General features: G+C 40.7%; 1 protein-coding gene across 1 annotated transcript in view; it reads right to left on the bottom strand.

Annotated features, from left to right (window-relative positions):
• Positions 1-6,224: 6,224 nt before the first annotated feature.
• SLC6A11 (solute carrier family 6 member 11) overlaps positions 6,225-22,024 on the bottom strand; it is a 237,013-nt gene continuing 221,213 nt past the window's right edge. Inside the window, exons 13-15 of the mRNA XM_040359316.1 lie at positions 19,532-19,632; positions 13,242-13,412; positions 6,225-7,164 (exon numbers count right to left, since the gene is read on the bottom strand). Coding sequence (XP_040215250.1) covers positions 7,012-7,164; positions 13,242-13,412; positions 19,532-19,632 — 425 coding nt within the window. The 3' untranslated portion in view covers positions 6,225-7,011. The remainder of the gene's footprint in view (positions 7,165-13,241; positions 13,413-19,531; positions 19,633-22,024) is intronic.

Genomic DNA, 22,024 nt, shown 5'->3' with positions numbered 1-22,024 from the left:
TTGTATTTATCGGTCTCTTTGATTTTCCAGTGAACCAATGTGAAAATAAATGTACACTGTGTTTGGCAGCATAATTTTTGTTGTGTAATACAAAACACAATCACTATAATTCTGTGTTCTACAGTATTAACAAGGACAAAACAACGATAGCTTCCAATAAACATTTGTCACTTGTGTTTAAAATATTTCATATAACACCATAACTGAATTGTATATCCTATATCATGTATTACACCATAACTGAATTATATTGCTCTGAGTTTTAAGCACACAATTTGTGTATAGTTAGAATTATTTTTGAAAACCTTAACAGTTACTAACGTTTTACATTTTTTAAGCAGTTATATGTTTTCATGCACAGAATTCAAATGTAGTTTTTCATCTATAAATGTAATGTTAGTTTACAAAAGTAACATTTTAGTGATATATTAATTGATTTTGAATTGATTAAAGCAAAAAAAATGTATACAATTGATATACTGTATTGGAAATCTTCAGCTGGTGGTTTTGAAACAGATTTGCCATAAATAATGATTAAGTATACTTCTATATACATTACATTAAAAGCAAATGTATTGCACTTAATCAATACATCATGTATTAAATATACAGTATACTGTATAAGTAAAGTTATGTTTAGAAAGACATTTGATATATAACAGATCATGGCAGACTGTATAAAAGACTTCTGATAGACAACTTAATCATGGACATTTTATCATATTGCAACAAAGCAATCCTAATATGTAAAATAAGTTCCAAATAATCAAATTTCCAATGCTGTCTACATAACACTATTAAAAAAAGTATAGAAATAGTTGAATATTACTAAGTATTTTATTTTGTTTAGGCTGAAAATACTGTAGTATTGTTTTAAGTGTAATAATACCTACTGTATTTATTGGCGTATAACACTCATTTTTTTACCCTGAAAATAGAGGGTAAACTGTGCCTGCGTATAGCAGGGGGCTGTGGAAATGTTTTTTTCCTGAAACTTTCATCTTAAAGTTAGGGTGCGTTTTATACCCCTGTGCGTGTTATACGCCGATAAATACGGTACATATCAGCCAATAAGGTTTAATTTAGTTGTAATTATATCAGTGGTTTCTGATACTGCCACTGCCCTACTGTGTTTGCATCTGGCTTAAAAAGATAACAATAGTGCTGATGGACAGACAACTTACTTGCATAAGAGTTTAAATTGGTATTTGTGTCCCAGTGGAGCTCCTTAGATTCTAGGCCCAGAATTTACATATAGCATTAAGTTAAGGTTAAGCCCCATCACCTCTGACACTCTGGTCTTTCCACTGTCAAATAAATATGCCTTTAATAGTCACTGGGACTCTAGCTTTGGCAATTAACCTCCTGGGCGGTGTTCCCGAGTCTGACTCGGGGTGAGATTTTTGGGCTAGGATCGGTAACCCCGAGTCAGACTCGGGCTCGCCTCGCTGGATGTACAGGGAGTTTTACTTACCTTGTCCCTGGATCCAGCGATGCCACCGCGCTGTGTGAGCGAGCAGGACCTCGCTCGATTCACACAGTGCCTCCGTGTGACGCCGATCTCCGTTCCCTGCGACGTTACGACGCACGGGGACGGAGAACGGCGCCAAATTCAAAAAAGTAAACAAACACTATACATACAGTATACTGTAATCTTATAGATTACAGTACTGTATGTAAAAAAAACACACCCCCTTGTCCCTAGTGGTCTGTCCTGTGTCATGCATGTCATTTTATATAATAAAAACCTTTTTTTCTCCCTGCAAACTGTAGATTGTCCATAGCAACCAAAAGTGTCCCTTTATGTCAAAAATAGTTTTAGATCAGCTAAAAAACAGCGATAATAAATTATAATCACTTGCAGAATTGTGCGATAGCGATTTGTGGGGAAATTCGTCATAAAAGAAAAAATAATGACAGCAACAATTCTGCAACTGAGCAAATTTCAGTGATTTTGATTTGATTACATTATTGAATAATTTTTATCATAATTATATCATTATTTGTTATAATTATTTATAATTATTTATTATATTATAATTTATAATTTTGTTTTTAAAAAAAGGTCATACCCGGGATGCCTATTAGAAGCTTGTTTGGTCAGATTTAAGTGAGTTATTTCTAAAAATGACAGACCTACAATATAAAACGCCAAATTTCCTTGCAAATAATGGTACCGCTTTCAGCATGTTTTTTCTGAAAGAATCATACCGCCAGGGAGGTTAAACAGCAAGGGGCCAAAGGATGGTTGGGCATATTCTTAATTTTAAAATAAATTATTCACCTGTATTCAACCTGTGTCTAGATTTCAAGGTACTCCACAGGGAAGCAGGACTTTATTTGAAAACTGTTGCTTTCAGGCACTGTTGTTGCCTTAGGCACTTTATAGGACAGATCCGATTTACTTAAAGTGTATTTCAACTTTTGCAGTCAACTTTGGGAAAACCACACTATGTGTTTTGTGCTATGTGCTCCTATTCACAAAACACACCTAAAAACAAAAACCCCCCTAAAAAATCTTGCCTTTTAGATGTTTCTTAGGAGAAGGAATCATGGCTAACTGCAATAATTTCTCTACAATTTCAGTGTGAACTTCATGAGCTTCTAAATCTTTAAACTTTTGTTAGGACAGACAGTGTTCAAATCTAGTTTACAACTGATAATGAGATCTGTCAGCACAGTACAGACAGGGTTAATGATTGGAAAAGCAGCTCCTAAGTCCCCTCATAAAATAAGAGAACTAAGTAAGGTTCTTCAGCGCTGGCGTATCCAGAAAAGAGCATCTAAAAATGTGGCTTTAAAAATGGAAATACACTTTAAGTCCATATGATTCAGTCACATACAAAAAGCTAATACTATTTAAATATCTGCTGTACAGATTTTCTACCTTTAAATTACCAATGCATAAATGTGCACACACAGGGGGTTGATTTACTAAAGTCAAGATGGTGCACTTTACAAAGTGCAGTTGCACTCTGCAAGAGCAGTTGCTCCAGAGCATAGTAAATGAGCAGAAACTCTGCTGACTTCTATCATCCAATCATGTGTAATCAAAAATTGTGTTTTTTTTATTTTCCTTGCTTATGATCGGGTATTCTTTGTGATTGTGATGTTATTGGGTATCCTTTGTAAAGTGAAATTTTACCTAATTTACTAAGCTCTGAAGAAACTGCAATTTGCCTTTAGTAAATCAACCCCATTGCTCTGCAACTTTTACTTGATAATTTTCCTTTTTTAAGTCTACCTCTATAAAAGGTACATTTCATTTTTTTTACATATAAACATATAGTATACAGTATGCTTTATATGTTTATATGTATATAAAGTTGTTTGCTTTCATTGTCCTGCCATATGACTTTTCTGTGTTGGCTTTTTAGGTTATGTACTATAAAAAGTCAGCACAGAAGACCACAGACAAGAGACAGTTTTTTAGTGCTAAAGTTTACACAAGACGATATATTAAAGGGAATCTGTCCATATAATACTTACCAGACTAGAAAGTACAGGTGACCAGCAACTCGTCAGCTTCACTGTAATTGAAGTCACCACCCTTGAACAGGAATGTTCATCAATCTTTTCTCTGGTGAGATCCTGGTAACTTCCTCTTCATATTGTGCATGTGCATCACCACCCCTTTCATTCCTTTGATAAGTTGTACTCTGAGAGACCATTGGGGGCTTGCCTGAGTAAGGCTTTCCCATTGGAATGAATGAGGCTGCAGCGCATATGCAATATAAAACAGAGTCATCTGAGATCTTGTCAAAGCAAAAAAAAATTCTGCTGGATTGGAGAGGTAGTCAAGTTTTATCTCAGGTGGGCTGCACTCAGGGAGGTGTGGATTTAGTCAAGAATAACTTCACTAATGGTGAAGTTGTACTATCAAAACAGTTGTTTTATGCATGTTTAATTCAGGGGTTTGAAGTTGCTTCTTTTCTATCATGGTATACTACTTTTAAATCATATGAAGATGAATATACCTTTCTAAAACAAACCTTCACTACTGATACAAATTTTCTGCAATATTGCTGAATGTATCTTCTATAATGCAATATATTCAATAGTGTTCACTAGACATATGCACACTTAAGCCGGGTACACACGGGCAAACATGTATGATGAAACCGGTCCGTCGGACCGTTTTCACCGTACATGTCTGCCCGGGGACTTCTGTACGATGGCTGTACTAACCATCGTACAGAAGTCCGCGCGTAAACAATACGCGGGGCGTGTCCGCGCCGTCGCCGCGCCGTCGCCACGGCGATGACGCGGCGACGTGGGCGGGCCTGCCTTTTAAATGTTTCCACGCATGCGTCAAAGTCATTCGACGCATGCGAGGGACGGCGGGCGCTCGGACATGTACGGTAGGTCTATACAGACGACCATACATGTCCGAGCGGGCAGGATTCCAGCGGACGGTTTTAAAACAAGTCCAGGAATATTTGCACGCTGGGAAAAGGCCCGGCGGGCAAATGTTTGCTGGAATTCTGCCCGCTCGCGCCTACACACGACCGAACATGTATGCTGAAACTGGTCCACGGACCAGTTTCAGCATACATGTTTGGTCGTGTGTATGGGGCCTTAAATATTTTGTTTCGGAATTTCGTTTTCGTCCGAAAAATAAATTTATTTAGTTACTCCTGAAATTCGTTTTTATTTATTTTGTTTTTCGTTGGAAATTGCATTCGTCTGAAAATCCAAACAAATTGATATTGAATCTGTCATTGAAGGCTTATGGTGTCTGTCGAAAGTTCAAAGAAGATTCGATGGAGCAGCGAAACTGTACGACGCTGCAATCATACTTTTCCGGTCGAATGTTCCGCCTACAAGCTATAGTAGAATTCTAATGTTGTATGACACTAGTAATAATTATATTTATTAATTATTATTACTAGTCAACCAACATTAGAATTTTTCTATAGCCTATGGGCTGAGCATTTGACCGGAAATGTATGATTGCATCGTCGTACAGTTTAGCTGCTCCGTCGAATCTTCTTAGAACTATAAACAGACACCATAAGCCTTCAATGACAGATTCAACGTTTGTATGTTTTGCGATGCTTTTTCGAATGTTCGTCGTTCATGTTGAATTGTCAAGATAGTTCTAACTATTTTACTGCTCCTCCTCTTTGATAACAATCAGCCAATAACATTCATCATAATCATTATTTTTATTTTACTTCCCCCATCCAGCAGCGATCTTTTCTCTCTATAATGTCGAAACTTTTCTCTCTATGTAGAATAATCTTGAACTAATAGAGTTAAGGTTAGGCACAACGAAAATAAAGCATTTGTATACGTTGGATCTTTCGGTTTTCGTATTCTGTGTGTTGGTTTTCGTTTGTTAAAACGATAACGAAAATACCTGAAATTCGGACGGAAATGAATTCGGACGAAAACGAATGCACATGTCAAGTGTTCACTAAAAATTACCATAACAGCTTGTGTTAATCAGTACACCACTGAATGGTCATGTAGGAGTTTGCTGATTTCTGAGTTTGCTGATGCAACCTTCTGTGTGAACATGAGAGGTTGCAAGATATCTTATCCAGCAAACCACTTCTCCACAAATAGGGTCATGTCTGAAAACACTGCAACTTACTTATCCCTTTCATTCTTCAAGATTATTCTTCTTCTATTGGGCTAGAAACTGTATAATATTATATTATATATTACTTATTACTTAAAAAAAAAAAAAAAAGATTTAAAAGTTTTAAGTAAAGCAATAAAAGTTCATAATATCATTACAATAACAAAAAAAGTTATAAGTGTATTTAGAGGTATTCTTACATTACAACCAACACCACCTTTACTTTGTTGCTGTAATCTACTCTGTAAATACAATAAAATTCCTTTCTTCTTCTCTGAAGCCTCGTACACACGACCGAGGAACTCGACGGGCGAAACACATCGTTTTCCTCGTCGAGTTCCTTGTTAGGCTGTCGAGGAACTCGACAAGCCAATTTTCTCCATTCCCGTCAAGGAAATAGAGAACATGCTCTCTTTTTGGCTCGTCGAATGTACACACAACGGGTTTCCTCGGCAAAAAAATATCTCCCAGCAAGTTTCTTGCTGGTTTTTGCCGAGAAACTTGGTCGTGTGTACGAGGCCTTATCCTTGTGTAGGCTTTTAATGCATAAGCCCAAAATAAAGATTCAAAGATTATATTTTGCTTGAAAAGAACTACATGAATAGCTGTGCTCACAGAATTGGAGAGGCAGTAAAGATCAAGCATTTATCAAGCATTTATTTTGCACAGCTGCATTCCAAGGTCTCCGTCTGTCTTTAACTATGGCAATAAACAAAATCTGAAACAATCCATAGGTGCAATAGATACTTCAAGATTCAAGAAAGACGGAATATTTTGTTTATGTCAATGATCATTTTGACTCTGCTATTTGCCACTGTAGAGAATGTTCAGAATCAACAATATAAAAGGGTAAGACATTATGGGTATATACTTAGTTATAAATTAGCAATAAGTAGCACATTTTTTTATTTTTATTTTACCTTGGACAAACCAAAACCACAGTGATGGTTTAGGACATACACTGGCATTCAGAGGATTGGTGTTATAAAAGGATATTGGTATAGAACTTGGAAAATATGAAAAGAGGCTTTTTTTACAGGCATGCATTAAAAACTGGAATGGTCAACTTTGTGTACAGTAGATTAGAAGAAGTTTCTATACAAACACCATGCTTCATAAAATCCAAGTATAAAAATTTTACAACACACTATACATGTGTCTAAAGCTCTATATAAAACATTGACCAGTATCACAATATTACATAAACTTGGCACTAAAAGAACATACAATACTGTTTTTTTTTTGTAATCAGTCACTTCTATAATAATTAAAAATCACTTTGAACAGTATACAATGTGCACTTTGAAATTAAACATGTTAAAATCTGTGTGAAACAAGTGAGCCTCTATAAGTCTTTGTGTAAATAATATTTCATCCTTTTCATATTCTTATTTTACAAAACAGCCAGAAAATAAAATATCCTTTTAGAAGTGAGTTTCTTTTTCTGTAATGGCCGATATGGTTCCATCACCTGTAAGCCTGGCGTCACAGTCGCTGATGGCATTTGTACAGGCAGCAGCTCCAAGTTTCCCTCTCATTTTCAAGTCTGGGCTGGGTATTATCAACTTTTTGAATCTCTGCAAAAAAAAAAATAGTAATTGTACACAAATAAAAAAAGGCAAGTCAAGCTAATAAATGTACTTCTCTGGTTATAAAGCAATGAAAAGAGCAAGCTCGTAAGGCATTTTAAATATTAACGTGTATTCTATTTTGTAAGAGTGGCATTAAACACCCTGTCAACCTCCGGGTTCACCCTCCCTGCCCCTCAGTGCTCTCCCCATCCCCTGCCTCCTCGCTAGTTTTGTTATACTTATATACTTACCTTTTTCAAGTATTCTGGCTGGCCATGTAAAGCACAGGATCCTCTTCCTTGGATTTTCTCCCAGTTTTCCTCATTGATGCAGTGAGATGCACTTATGTGATGACGTCTGCACCACTCTTTGTCATATTACACTGAGGCCCCGTACACACGACCGAACATGTCTGCTGAAACTGGTCCGACGGACCAGTTTCAGCAGACATGTTCGGTCGTGTGTAGGGCGTGTGTAGTGCGGATCGGACAGTTTAAAGCGGACAAATGTTTCTTAGCATGCTAAGAAACATGTCCGCTGGAACCATGTCCGTCGGACATGTTCGGTCGTCTGTACAGACTCACCGGACATGTCCGATCGGCCGCCATCCCTTGCATGCGTCGAAGTGATTCGACGCATGTGTGGAAGCTTTGAACTTCCAGGGCCGCCCACGTCGCCACGTCATTGTCTCGGTGACGGCGCGGCCACGTCACCGCGTATTGTTTATGCGCGGATTTCTGTCTGATGGTGTGTACAACCATCAGACAGAAATCTCCGGGTGGACATGTCCGCTGAAAACGGTCCGGCGGACCGTTTTCAGCGGACAGTCCGTCCGTGTGTACGAGGCCTGAGAGTGCTGTGTACCATGTTCGCAAGCTTCATGACAGCCTGCTCCCACATTATATCCTCCTCAGTCTTCTTGGATGAATGACACTGGATGTCACCCAGAAGACTGGGAACATCCAGTGGAGGAAAGAAATGATTGTGAGGATCATTGCTGGATAGTCAGAGCTGCTTTTTTATTTTAACTATTTAAACATTTTTTATTTTAAAGTACTGAAAAAGTCTTATTTTGCAAAAAAATTTAAAACCCAGTGGTGATTAACTACCACCAATCAAAAGCTCTATTTCTGTGAAAAAATATACAAAATTCATATTGGTACAGTGTTGCATAACCATGCAGTTATCATTCAAAATGAAACTTTGCTAAAAAGCTGAAAAGGGGTGAAAGTGGTTAAATAATGTAAGAAAAATATGTTTATGTTGTTTTGCACAGAGAAGCTCAGGTCCTCCTCTTCTCAGGTCCCTCTTCGGCTCTCCTGGCCCCTCCCTCCTTGTGACTGCCCCCACAGCAAGCAGCTTGCCATGGGGGCACCCGAGCTAAGCGACAGCTCCCAGTCATGACTCGGGCTCTCTCCCTTTCTCTTCTCACTGGCTGACTGACTTTGATTGACAGCAGCGGGAACCAATGGCACCACTGTTGTGTCTCAGCCAATCATGAGGGAGAGTCCCGGGATGGCTGAGCACTTATGGACATCGCTGGATAGAGATAGGCTCAGGTAAGTATTAGAGGGGCTGAGGGGGGCTGCTGCACACAGAAGGCTTTTTATCTTAATGCATTGAATGCATTAAGATAAAAAACCTTCTGACTTTACAATCATTTTAAGTGTAATGAAGTGTATGCCACCTCCTTGACCACTGGATGTTCTTTAGAATATAAATTTTTTATTCATGCTGGGCAGTACAGCTTTCACTATACCTCTGGTGCTTTGGCAGGACACTTGCGGCTCCTTACACAAAAGCCACACTATCATTTCTCTGCTCCTCCTTTCTTCATTAACAGAAAAGCTTGTATTCTGTTAATCTATTTGCAGAATACAAATATATAATATACAAGGAAAAGAATAGTTGGACATGCAGTAAAAGAGCTGCAACTCTTAGGCTCCGTACACACGACCGAGTTTCTTGGCAGAATTCAGCCAGAAACTTGATCAGAGCTGGATTCTGCCGAGAAACCCGGTGGTGTGTACACTTTTCAGTGAGGAAGCCGACGAGGAACTCGTCGGGCCGAAAAGAGAACATGTTCTCTATTTCCTCGTTGTTCAATGAGGAAAGTCGGCCCGCCGAGCTCCTCGGCGGCTTCCACACTGAACTCGACGAGGAACTCGATGTGTTTGGCCTTAGGCCTCGTACACACGTCCGAGAAACTCGTAAAAGAAACATTGTTTTCCTCATGAGTTCCTTGTCAGGCTTGTCGAGAATCTTGTTAAGCTTTCTTTGCGTACACACTGTCAAGACAAAATCTCGTCGGTCTCAAACGGGTGACGTACAACACGTACGATGGCACTATAAAGGGGAAGTTTGATTCCACTGGCACCACCCTTGGGGTTGCTTTTACTAATCTCATGTTACTGCGTGTTAAGTAAAGGTTTGGTGAGAGACGATTCGCGCTTTTCAGTCTGTTACAGCGTAACGAATGTGCTATCTCTATTACAAACGCTACTTTTACTGAAGGTGCACTCCCGTCTCATACTTTATTCTGAGCATGCGCGGGTTTCTAAGCATACAGACAAACGTGTTTCTCGTCTTAAACCAGCCCGACGAGAAACACGACGAGGAAATTGAGACTCCCGAAAAGAAAATAGAGATCTTGTTCTCTTTTTTTCTCGTCGAAAAACATACACACAACAGTTTTCCTCGGCAAAAAAGCTCTGCCACCAAGTTTCTTGATGGATTTTGTCGAGGAAAACGGTCGTGTGTACGAGGCCTTTAGGAACTTTTGGCATTTTTTTCACCAAAGCTCCTAAACTCAACTCCATGATAGCCTATGTGTCAATGTACACATAGGCTTTTAACAGATATAAGGCACTGCTTTGGTTATGGGAGGTTTAAACTCCCTTTCCTAAACATCGAAGACTTGCGGACAAAAAAGGATAGGAACGTGTTGACCACCAGATGCAAAATGCGGCAAAATCACAGTAAAATTGCGATTTTACCGCATTTTGTGTTTTACCGCAGGCAGTGGTCAAAGTAGGCTATGTGTACATGAAGCATTATAATGGAATGCTTTTGCTTTGCTTCCCAGTAGGGATGAGCCGAACACCCCCCCGTACGGTTCGCACCAGAACCTTTCGAATGAACCGACCATTCGCGCGAACATTTAGAACCTCATTGACGTCTATGAGACTCGAACGTTTGAATTCAAAAGTGCTTATTTTAAAGCCTAATATGCAAGTTATTGTCATAAAATGTCTTTGAGAACCCGGGTCTTGCCCCAGGGAACATGTATCAATGGAAAAAAAGTTTTAAAAACGGTTGTTTTTTCTGGAGCAGTGATTTTAATGATGCTTAAATAAAACAAATAAATGAAAAATTCCTTTAACCACTTAAGGACCGCCTCCTGCAGATATACGTCGGCAGAATGGCACGGCTGGGCACAAGCACGTACCTGTACGTCCTAAGTGCCCAGCCGAAGCTCCGTGACCGCGGCTGAAGGACCCGCGGACCCGATCGTGTAAACACAGCTTCTCTGTTCTTCACAGTGGCAGCTTCATTGATCGTGTGTTCCCTAATATAGGGAAACACGATCAATGACGTCACACGTCCAGCCCCGTCCCCCTACAGTTAGAAAAACATATGAGGTCACACATAACCCCTAGTGGTTAACTCCCAAACTGCAATTGTAATTTTCACAGTAAACAATGCATTTTTATAGCATTTTTTGCTGTGAAAATGACAATGGTCCCAAAAATGTGTCAAAATTGTCCGATGTGTCCGCCATTAGTAGTAAAAAAAATGTATAAAAATGCAATAAAACTATGTCCTATTTTGTAAACGCTACAAATTTTGCGCAAACCAATCGATAAACGTTTATTGCGATTTTTTTACCAAAAATAGGTAGAAAAATATGTATCGGCCTAATCTGAGGAAAAAAAAGTTATTTTATATCTTTTTGGGGATATATTTTTTATAGCAAAAAGTAAAAAATATAGAATTTTTTCAAAATTGTCACTATATTTTTGTTTATAGCGCAAAAAATAAAAACCGCAGAGGTGATCAAATACCACCAAAGGAAAGCTCTATTTGTGGGAAAAAAAGGACGCCAATTTTGTTTGGGAGCCACATCGCACGACCGCGCAATTGTCAGTTAAAGCGACACAGTGCCGAATCACAAAAACTGGCCAGGACCTTTACCTGCATAAAGGTCCGGGTCTTAAGTGGTTAAATATCGTACCTGCTGAGTGTCTATAGTATGCCTGTGAAAACATCTTTGAGAACCTGGGTCTTGCCCCAGGGAACATGTATCAATGGAAAAAAAGTTTTAAAATTGCTCGTTTTTTCTGGAGCCGTGATTTTAATGATGCTTAAAAAAAAAAAATGAAAAATTCCTTTAAATATTGTACCTGCTGGGTGTCTATAGTATGCCTGTGAAGTGGCACGTGTTTAGAACTGTCCCTGCAATGTGGATGAAAATCATTGAAAAAAATAGCACAGACACAGACAGTACACACACCACATAGCTTTAGGTGCACACTGCAGAGGACACGGGCAGTACACACCACGTAGCTTTAGGTGCACACTGCAGAGGACACGGGCAGTACACACACCACATAGCTTTAGGTGCACACTGCAGAGGACACAGGCAGTACACACCGCGTAGCTTTAGGTGCACACTGCAGAGGACACAGGCAGTACACACACCACATAGTTTTAGGTGCACACTGCAGAGGACACGGGCAGTACACACCAAGTAGCTTTAGGTGAAAACTACAGAGGACAAATGCAGTACACACACACTACCTAGCTTTAGGTGCAAACTGCAGAGGACACGGGCAGTACACACCACGTAGCTTTAGGTGCAAACTGCAGAGGACACGGGCAGTACACACCAAGTAGCTTTAGGTGCAAACTACAGAGGACAAAGGCAGTACACACACCACGTAGCTTTATGGTGCACACTGCAGAGGACACAGGCAACACACCACGTGAGAATACTGCAGCTAGCACAATCACCTGCCTGCCAGTAAATTAGGAAGAGCTGATCTAGCTAAACGATACAGTGTATAAATATATATACAACACCTGGGATGCATATATATCCTCTACACACTGTAACTTTAACTGACTAGCCTGCCTGCCTGCCTGCCTGCTCTATCTACCTACTAAAAATGACACCTTCTCTCTCTCTCTCTCTTCTCTCGTTTAACCACCGCAACACACTACACAAGGCTGACCTGCAGGCAGCCTTTTATAGTGTGGGGCGTGTACTAAACCCCCATAGCCATAATTGGCCAAAGCCACCCTGGCTTTGGCCAATTATGGCTCTCCGTTTTTTGCGCGCTGTGATTGGCCAAGCATGCGGGTCATAGTGCATGCTTGGCCAATCATCAGCCAGCAATGCACTGCGATGCCGCAGTGAATTATGGACCGTGAAACGCAACTCCAAGTTGGTGCGAACGGCCCAAAACGTTCGTAATTCGACGAACGATCGAACATACGATGTTCGAGTCGAACATGAGTTCGACTCAAATATGAAGCTCATCCCTACTTCCCAGTATGAATAAATGTGTAAATTGTAAAGAACAGCCAACGATCCAGGAGGTGACATATACCTCATTACACTTAACTGCTTTGTTAGGCATACTTATTTTAAAAGCCAACATGTCCCAAGGGTAGGCTATATCCTGTATAACAGAGGTATAACCTACACCTTATAGACCTTAAAAAATAAAAACAGAGAGTTGGCTATGGTTCAGGATAATTATGTAGTGTAGCTGTTTATTTTCTGCGTATTACATCCTATCAGGACATTGGGTAAGTTAACTGGAAAAACTTGTTTTAAGTTTAACCCCAAATAAGATAAAAGTAAAAGTGAAAACAGCACCAGAAAGCCAGAGCTGGAAACTATCCTGGGAGAACTCCAATGAGTAAAACTGTTGTGAAGTAATGAAACAACTAGTGAGTTGGCACTGAAATTGTAGATTTTTTTAAAAATAACATTTTGTTTAATTTACATTGCAAGATTTTTTATATTAATGTATGCAAGGAAGAATGCAGATGTCCTGTAATTGGTATTATCTTACCTCAGATAAAGTTCCTTCAGTCCTCCACACCTTTACGATGATCCACAATGGAATGCACACCATTGATGAAAGGGCCATCATCCAGCCTATTCCATAACCCCATGGTGGGTATGTATATACATTATTGTACTTCAGAGGCTTGTACTTCACCAAGAAGAATACGAATATGCTCTAAAATAAAATTAAAATTAACTGCATTAACAAAAAAAAAACATAACATTTATACAGTACGTACATACAATCTCATTTACCAAAATCTTTCAATTGCAGATTCTAACCTGCTGTGGTAAATTGAAACTAAATAGCAAATACATGAATGGTATTGTTTTTTTTATAGGGTAATGCAGAGTCCTGTTATGCCAATAACATCACACCACCAATCAGGACCAATAAATATTTATCAGCTTCAGTATCAGAACTGTTACTGAATAGTTAAGGACTATTTTAGAACCAGAGGTGGGCAAATCAATCCTCAACATTCAAATTTCAACTGATATGCTCAGTAGGGAAACTTATTATCTTCTGGTGGTTTGCTCCAAACATCTTTTGTGGCATTTTACCTTCTGTTAATATTCACTGGGTTCCTCCATGCCTCATATGCTTTCTCTTCTACCTATGCTTTCCCAAGCTATTTCAAAGTCAAGAGACACAAAATTACAGCAAAAACATACTTCCTTTCCAACAGTGCCTTCAAATTTAGGAAGCAGGCTTTAAAATCCTGTTTGTTAAGTGATTCTAATTTATTATCTCTGTTTTTTATGTAAATGGACACTCTTTGGTTGCTATGGACAATCTCCAATTTCCAGGCAGAAAGAACAATATTTATAATATAAAACTACATGCAGGGCACTGGACAAACCACTAGGGATGCAAGATTACAGTGTACTGTATGTGTAATGTGTTTTTAACTTTTTGAATTTAGCGCCAAGCTCCGTCCCCGTGCGTCGCAACGCTCGCAGGGAACGGAGCTCAGCACTGTGAATCGGGCTGGGACACGGCGGCTCGCAGACACAGCGGGGAGACACCGCAGGATCTAGGAGACAAGGTAAGTACTCTGTACATGGATCCTGCGATGCAATCCCGAGTGTGGCTTGGGGTTACCACTTTTTGTTGAACATCAAATAACATCAATTCTTCAGCTGGGATTTTATTTCCTGTCATACAAATATAGAACTTTTTTTAATTCAACTTTACCTGTTTCTAAAACATAACAGATCTATTTATCAGTAAAGTGAAACAAACAGTGAAACTGAAAATTCACCCCAAGCCAACCGCTCAGAAGTGTTAAAATGATATATTTTTTCCAGAAAATTCCCTCTTAAAATTAAGGCGTGTGTTATACGCTTGTGCGTGTTATATGCCGATAAATACAGTATTATATATTATGGCATATTTGAAGGATTTGAAGAAGGCCCACCTCCTTGATGCCACATATACATGTGAGCTCAGTAAAAATTAGTAAAGTAAAGTCCACATTACTGCTGAATAAACAGGCCTATGGTAGAAATGTAGTAAGGCCTCATACACACAACCGAGTAACTCAACAGAATCCATCAAGAAACTTGGTGTGAGAGCTTTTTTGCAGAGGAAAACGGTTGTGTGTATGTTTTTCATCGAGGAAACTGTCGAGGAACATGACGAGAAAAAAAGAGAACAAGTTCTCTTTTTCCTCGACGGGAGTCTCAATTTCCTCGTCGTGTTCCTCGTCGGGCTGGTTTTTGACATGAAACTCGAATGTGTGTATGCTAAGAAACCCACGCTTGCTCAAAATAAAGTATGAGACGGGAGTAAAAGTAGCATTTGTAATGGAGATAACACATTTTTCAAGCTGTAACAGACTGAAAAGTGCAAATTGTCTCTTAACAAACTTTTACTTAACACGCAAACACATGAGATTAGCAAAACCAACCCCAAGAGTTGTGCCAGTGGAATCGAACTTCCCCTGCCATTGTATGTGTTGTACGTCACCGCGTTTGAGAACGAGGAGATTTTGTCTTGACAGTGTGTACGCAAAGCAAGCTTGTCGAGTTCCTCGACAAGCCTAACAAGGAACTCGTCGAGGAAAACGATGTGTCTTTTCCGACGAGTTCCTCGGTCGTGTGTACGAGGCCTAACACTCCATGCCTGTGCTGTATCTGTACTAAATTTAAGCCTAATATTGCTTTTAAAAATTATTCTGTTGCTGGCCAATTTTACACTGCTGTCCCTGTCTGTGATTGCCTCACTTTGTCAAGGGTGGACTTACAAGGAAAAAAATAAATAAATACAAAATATGTAAATACTATAAAAATAAAATCAAAATTAAAAAAATAACACTGATTCCTTATGCAGAGCTGCTGCCATTCACTTTAGATCTTATTGACCTCTTTTTATTCAATGAAAAGAAAAGGAAGAAGAAAGAGAAATTTGTTGAACATCAAATAACATCAATTCTTCAGCTGGCATTTTATTTCCTGTCATACAAATATAGAACTTTTTTAAATTCAACTTTACCTGTTTCTAAAACATAACAGATCTATTTATCAGAGTGACGTGGGATCGTGCCCATGGAAATTTGTGGCTCCAGCAAGTAAAACGGGGGGGGGGCGCTAGGTCTAGACAGGTCACCCGTCGTATCAAAGTGCCCGGGCAAGGGGGAGGGGCTATACATGATGTGGCGACGGGGAAACACACAGCTATTCAAATGCAAATGACAGCTGTTGGTGTTCCCCCAGTGCATAGTAACTAGATGTCGGCAGCGGCGGGGGGAGGGGGGGGGATTTGACTTTGCTTTGTCTAAGGCGGCAGCAGCTCTCCTCTCCCCCATACAAGGACTGCTCTGCTCCGCTCTCCGCCCCCTCTCCACCCGCACTCCACCCCCTCTCCACCCCCTTCTTCACCCGCACTCGAAAAAAAAAAAAAGTATTCTATCAGGCATCAGGAGTATTTGCACGAGTACAAGTACTAGCGCAAATACTCGGTATCGGTCCCGATACCGATACTAGTATCGGTATCGGGACAACCCTAATTAAAACCTATGGCCATTAGCTGCCTACCTGTCCCCAAATAAAGAGGCATTTAAAAAAAAAAAAAAGAATGTCAGTCATTCAAGGAGAGGAAGAGGTGTTGTGCATGGAGGTAGTAGGTGATGAACATTACTAATGTGCTCAATTACTCTTCCTTCTCTTTCACCTCTGTCTCATCTTTGTCCTCTTCCACCACCTCTGCCTCCTATTCTATTTTCTCCAATGCCCCCACCCCCTGCCTTTTCTTTGATAGAAAGATTCCTTTTTGTCTTTTTTCTTTTCCTCCTTCTCCTCAAGGGTGCGGAGCAGTCACCTTCTTTTATACTGCTACTAATGAGTTGTTTTCCTTCTCCACAAGGGTGCATAGCAGCCATTTTTTATAATGCTGCTAATGCATCCTCTTCCTCCTTCTTCTTAAAGACACATAGCACACACCATGAGGAGTCTGCAGAATTATATAAACACTATGGCCCAGATTCACAGAGAGCGGGCGCACATTACGCCACCGTAGCGCAAATAATGTACGCTACGCCGACGCAGCGCAGAAAGGCAAGCATGGAATTCACAAAGCCAGTGCTCCCAAAACTGCGCTGCGTTTCGAAGGCGTACGCTGGCGTAGGTGGAAGTGGGCGTGAGCCATGCAAATGAGGCGTGACCCCATGCAAATGATGGGCCGAGCGCCAGACAGATACGTATCACGAACTGCGCATGCGCCGGGACGTGGACTCATCCCTCTGCGCATGCTCACAACCACGTCGAAACAACTGCCTAAACTACGCCGGATCACTACCTACGGTGTGAACATAACCTACGCCCAGCCAGACACACGTCCAACGTAAACAACATAAAATACGCCAGCTTGAGTTCCCTGGTGCAGGCCTTTGCATGTCTGCTGCTGGGTTACACCCCCTTTATGGGGCTTAACTTTACGCCGGACGTACAACTTAGGCGCACATCGCGTAGCCTGCGTTGGGCGCACATACGTTTGTGAATTGCCGTATTTCCCTCATTTGCATATTTGAATGGCAAATCAATGGGAGCGCCACATGCGTCCAGCCTAAATGTACGCCCATGCTACGCCGGCGTAGGCAAGTTGCGTTGGCTGGATTAAGCCTATTTTTACTCACATCTTAGTTTGTGGGTCCGGCGCACAGATACGACGGCGCACATTTGCACTTACGTCGGCGTATCTTGTTCTACGTCGGCGTAAGTTCTTTGTGAATCCGGGCAAATTACTATAAGTAGCTGCTGACAGACTTTACACTCATCCTGTCATAATACTGTTTGATTTGCATCTGATGTTTTGTCCAGTATACATATATCTTAAGCCCTAATGAATGGAGCCCTAATGTTGGCTCCATTCTTTATCTTAAATCATACTGGAATAAATAAACACCTTAACAATTAATTCCTGGTGTGGTGCTTTAATCTCAGATCTATAGGGGGAAGAAGTGACAGAAAGGCTTATTGTGGAAATCTGTATTTTTTAAAACCCCATAAAAAGAGAATGTGCATGCACTTACAACATTAGGAGCTATTACCCAGCACTTAGGAATAAAAACATTCAAACTTGTATAGTAAAACTGAACTACTCCCTGGTCCCCAAGTACGTGATGATGTCACAGAATCCCAGTTCCTCACAGAGCATTTTTTAGCAGTTGACTTTGTCAGAGGCAGCCACCTTCTGCATCAATTGAACATTTTCTGCACTGAAATTATTTTTGCATGTTATATATATTTTTTTAAATATAATAAATATATAAATATTAGATTCACTCAGAACAACATACCGTGATATATACGCCGATCCCCGCTGTCTCTGAGCCGCTAGCCTAGAGCCAAGCCAAGCCGAGTGTACTGCACACTCGGCTAGGCTTGGCCACGCTCGCCTCCGCCCGCCGCAGCCTAGAGCCGAGCCAAGCCGAGTGTACTGCGCACTCGGCTAGGCTCGGCCATGCTCGGCTCAGCCCGCAGCCACACGCGAGGAGCCGAGAGAAGCCAAGACAAGCCGAGAGGAGCCGAACACACAGGAAATCCGGCTCCTCTCGGCTTGAACCAAATACAAAAACGAACACTGGACACGATGGACGGAGACGGACACCTGGATGGAGGCCGCAGACGGACACCTCCAAAGCCGCAGACGGACACGCGGGATGCCGCAGACGGACACCTCCAAAGCCGCAGACGGACCCCATGCAAGGAAGCCACAGACGGACACCCACAAGGCTGGACAGACCCCGCGCATGGACGCAGGGCAAAAATGTAAGTTTTCTTTTTTTTCCTTTTTACCTTTCTAAACTTGGGGTGCGCGTTATATGCCGGCGCGCGGTATACCCCGATAAATACGGTAACTTAATAAATACAAGGAGACGGCGACCAACCAAATTGACTTGTCTAACAATATGCATTAAGAACAGAGGTTTAGGCTGGGTTCACACTTGATTCTGATGCGTCTGACAGCAGGGGTCCAGTGCGTCCCTGTTCTCCATTTCAATGATGAATCAGGCCCTGAATTCAGACCTGAAACGGCAAAGGCCCCAGAGAAGAGTGAACAAGCTCCATTGTGAGCTGTCACAGTCCCCTGTCATGCGAATTGGATGCAGGGAAACTCGCATCCAATTTGCATAGGTGTGAACCCAGCCTTAGTCTACACACATTTGCAAATACATGCATAAGCTACAGGCCCCATCAATTCCTTGTATTTGGTAGACCAGTTATAGGTGGGGGGCATGGCCACTTGTTTGAACATAAATCAATAGATTATATGATTATGTTGTTATTGGTTAAATTTTAATTACTGGAACCTGCATAGATGTTTGTAGATGTAGTGCTACAGGGTATCATGTTTTCATACTAAAACTGTAAGCCTTTAGTAACATTACTGGGCTCAGGGTATACAAATTTACAGGTAGATTATTACTTTTGTTTCTCAGTTATCATTACTATTCATAAACACCAGCTCCTTTTGTTTTGTTTTTTTCCTATATACAACCTCAATAGGTTGCTAGGGGTTACTTGATCAATCAGCAATTTCTTCCTCTCAGATAAGTAACCACTGACACCAATGATCTTTTTGGCTATCTGTATGAAGGGATTCGTCCTGCTACCCACAAATGTAAGGAGCATTTTTCCTTCTGACTATTACGCTATTTTTTATTGAGCTATAGATATAATAATTATTAGCAAGGGTTCCCCAATACTGGAAAATTATTTCAAGAATTCATTTATTTATGTTAAAAATTTAAAAATGGGATGGTTTAGCGTTTAAAAAAATTGTAATCTTACAGCACAAATTCCAGGAGTGAAGAACATCCAACACCATTTAATTAAAACAAAAGGACGATGACCAATCATATCTTCAATGTTGTCGTAGAACCGATCGCTTCCTGCAAATGTAAAATAAATGATTGAATTGCAACCAAATTATAGTAATCATTCAATGTTATTTGATCTATAAAACACCCCTCTATGAACAAAATTATAGCAGTCACTATACATTATATAAAGATTGCATTCTAACATTAACATGTACTTCATTGTTCTCAAGTTTGTATTGCATTTTTTCAGTTCATATTACTATTGATTGAAGTCTTAAGCCTCGTACACACGGCCGAGGAACTCAACGGGCGAAACACATCGTTTTGCTCGTCGAGTTCCTTGTTAGGCTGTCGAGGAACTCGGCGAGCCAATTTTCTCCATTCCCGTCGAGGAAAAAGAGAACATGCTCTCTTTTTGGCTCGACGAGTTCCTCGACAGTTTCCTCGTCGAAAAATGTACACACGACCGGTTTCCTCTGCAAAAATAAAACCCAGCAAGTTTCTTGCTGGTTTTTGCCGAGAAACTCGGTCGTGTGTACGAGGCCTAAGATATAATTTTATGTACCTGGACTGCAAGCTTATTTCACCTGAAAATATACCCAGGGTCTGTCCATTAGTGTTTGTGCGTCTGCTTCAACCATCACAGTCTTTGTCTGCCAGCAGCAGTTCATAAACTAATCATTTTGTAGAAAGTTGTAGATAGTTGCGCCATTTTTATTTATTGCTGAGTTTTGTCAGGCCACCACATACTGCCATGCATAACCTCCCTTCTTCCCATATACCTGCCTGGCCTTTTCCACAGTCAACTCAACAGGGTGCTGTCACCAAACACAACAGGATAGATTTGCCAAAACTGGGGAGTGCAAAATCAGCTCTGCAAAAAACCCAATCACCTTCCAGGTTTTTTTTTCCAAGCTTAACTGAACAAATTGCAGTTAGACACTAATTCGCTACCAAGCACAGCTGCACCAGATTTTGCACTCTCCAGTTTTAGTAAATCAACCGGAACATGTCAACACAGGAGCACAATTTTGTTCACAGTGCACTGGTTCTCTATATGTCATCAATATGTTACTGATGCCTCGTACACACGGCCGAGGAACTCGACGGGTCAAACACATAGTTTTGCTCGTCAAGTTCCTTGTTAGGCTGTTCGAGAAACTCGGCGAGCCAATTTTCTCCATTCCCGTCTAGGAAAAAGAGAACATGCTCTCTTTTTCGCTCGACGAGTTCCTCGACAGTTTCCTCGTCGAAAAATGTACACACGACCGGTTTCCTCGGCAAAAAAAAAAACCCCAGCAAGTTCCTTGCTGGTTTTTGCCGAGAAACTCGGTCGTGTGTACGAGGCCTGAGTGCCATCATCAGTCCCAACCCAAGTGCAAAATAGACTACACTCACTCAGTTATAGAAAAGATGGTAATCGCCCTTCATCACAGTTATAGATGAAGATGATGCTCACTGTTATCTGTATGTTACTTTTATCAATCTGCATGCTTGCTGACCAGTTGCCTAAAGGCTTAACCGGTTCCTGACCGGCTCATGCAGATATACTGAGGCAGAATGGCTCCCCTGGGTGAAACCATGTGCGGGTTCGTCCTTATCTTTTTTGGCCACCAGAGGGCGCGCGTGCCCGCTGTACGGCTGGAAACCCGATTCCCGTGGTCGGCAGGCACGATCACTGCCGGCCACGTGCGATCGCATGTGCCAGCACAGAGATTTGTGTGTGAAGACGCACAAATCCCTGTGCTGTCAGGGAATAGGAAAATTATCATTTTTCCTACGTCTCCTATCCTAGAACACACTGAGGGAACACACAGTTAACCCCTTGATCGCCCCCATAAGTGTTAACCCCTTCCCTGACAGTGACATTTACACAGTAATCAGTGCATTTTTATGGCACTGATCCCTAAAAAAGTGTCAAAAGTGTCCGATCTGTCCGTCACAATGTTGCAGTACTGCTAAAAATCGCAGACCACCACCATTACTAGTAATAAATAAATAAATAATAAAAATGTCATAAAAATGCCATAAATCTTACCCATAGTTTGTAGATGCTACAACGTTTTTGAAAACCAATCAATATACTCTTATTGAGATTTTTTTTTCACCAAAAATATGTAGAAGAATATATATTGGCCTAGAACATTTTGGAGGGTATTATAGCAAAAAGTTAAAAATATTTTTTTTTCTAAATTGTCGCTCTTTTTTTTGTTTGTAGCGTAAAAACCACAGCGTTGATCAAATACCACCAAAAAAAAGCTCTATTTGTGGGGAAAAAAATTATGCAAATTTTGTTTGGGCACAACACTGTACGTGCAATTGTCAGTTAAAACGACGCAGTGCCAAATTGTAAAAAGTTCTCTTGTCAGGAAGGGGGTAAAATCTTCTGGGCTGAAGTGGTTAAAGAAGACATAGAATGGTGCCCCAAACCTGTACAGTTATATTGTTACCTCATAATAAC

This window comes from Rana temporaria, chromosome 7 (assembly GCF_905171775.1).
Source record: "Rana temporaria chromosome 7, aRanTem1.1, whole genome shotgun sequence".
Taxonomy (NCBI): domain Eukaryota; kingdom Metazoa; phylum Chordata; class Amphibia; order Anura; family Ranidae; genus Rana; species Rana temporaria.
The sequence above is the reverse complement of the archived record's forward strand: the minus strand, read 5'-3'. Positions and strand labels throughout refer to the sequence as shown.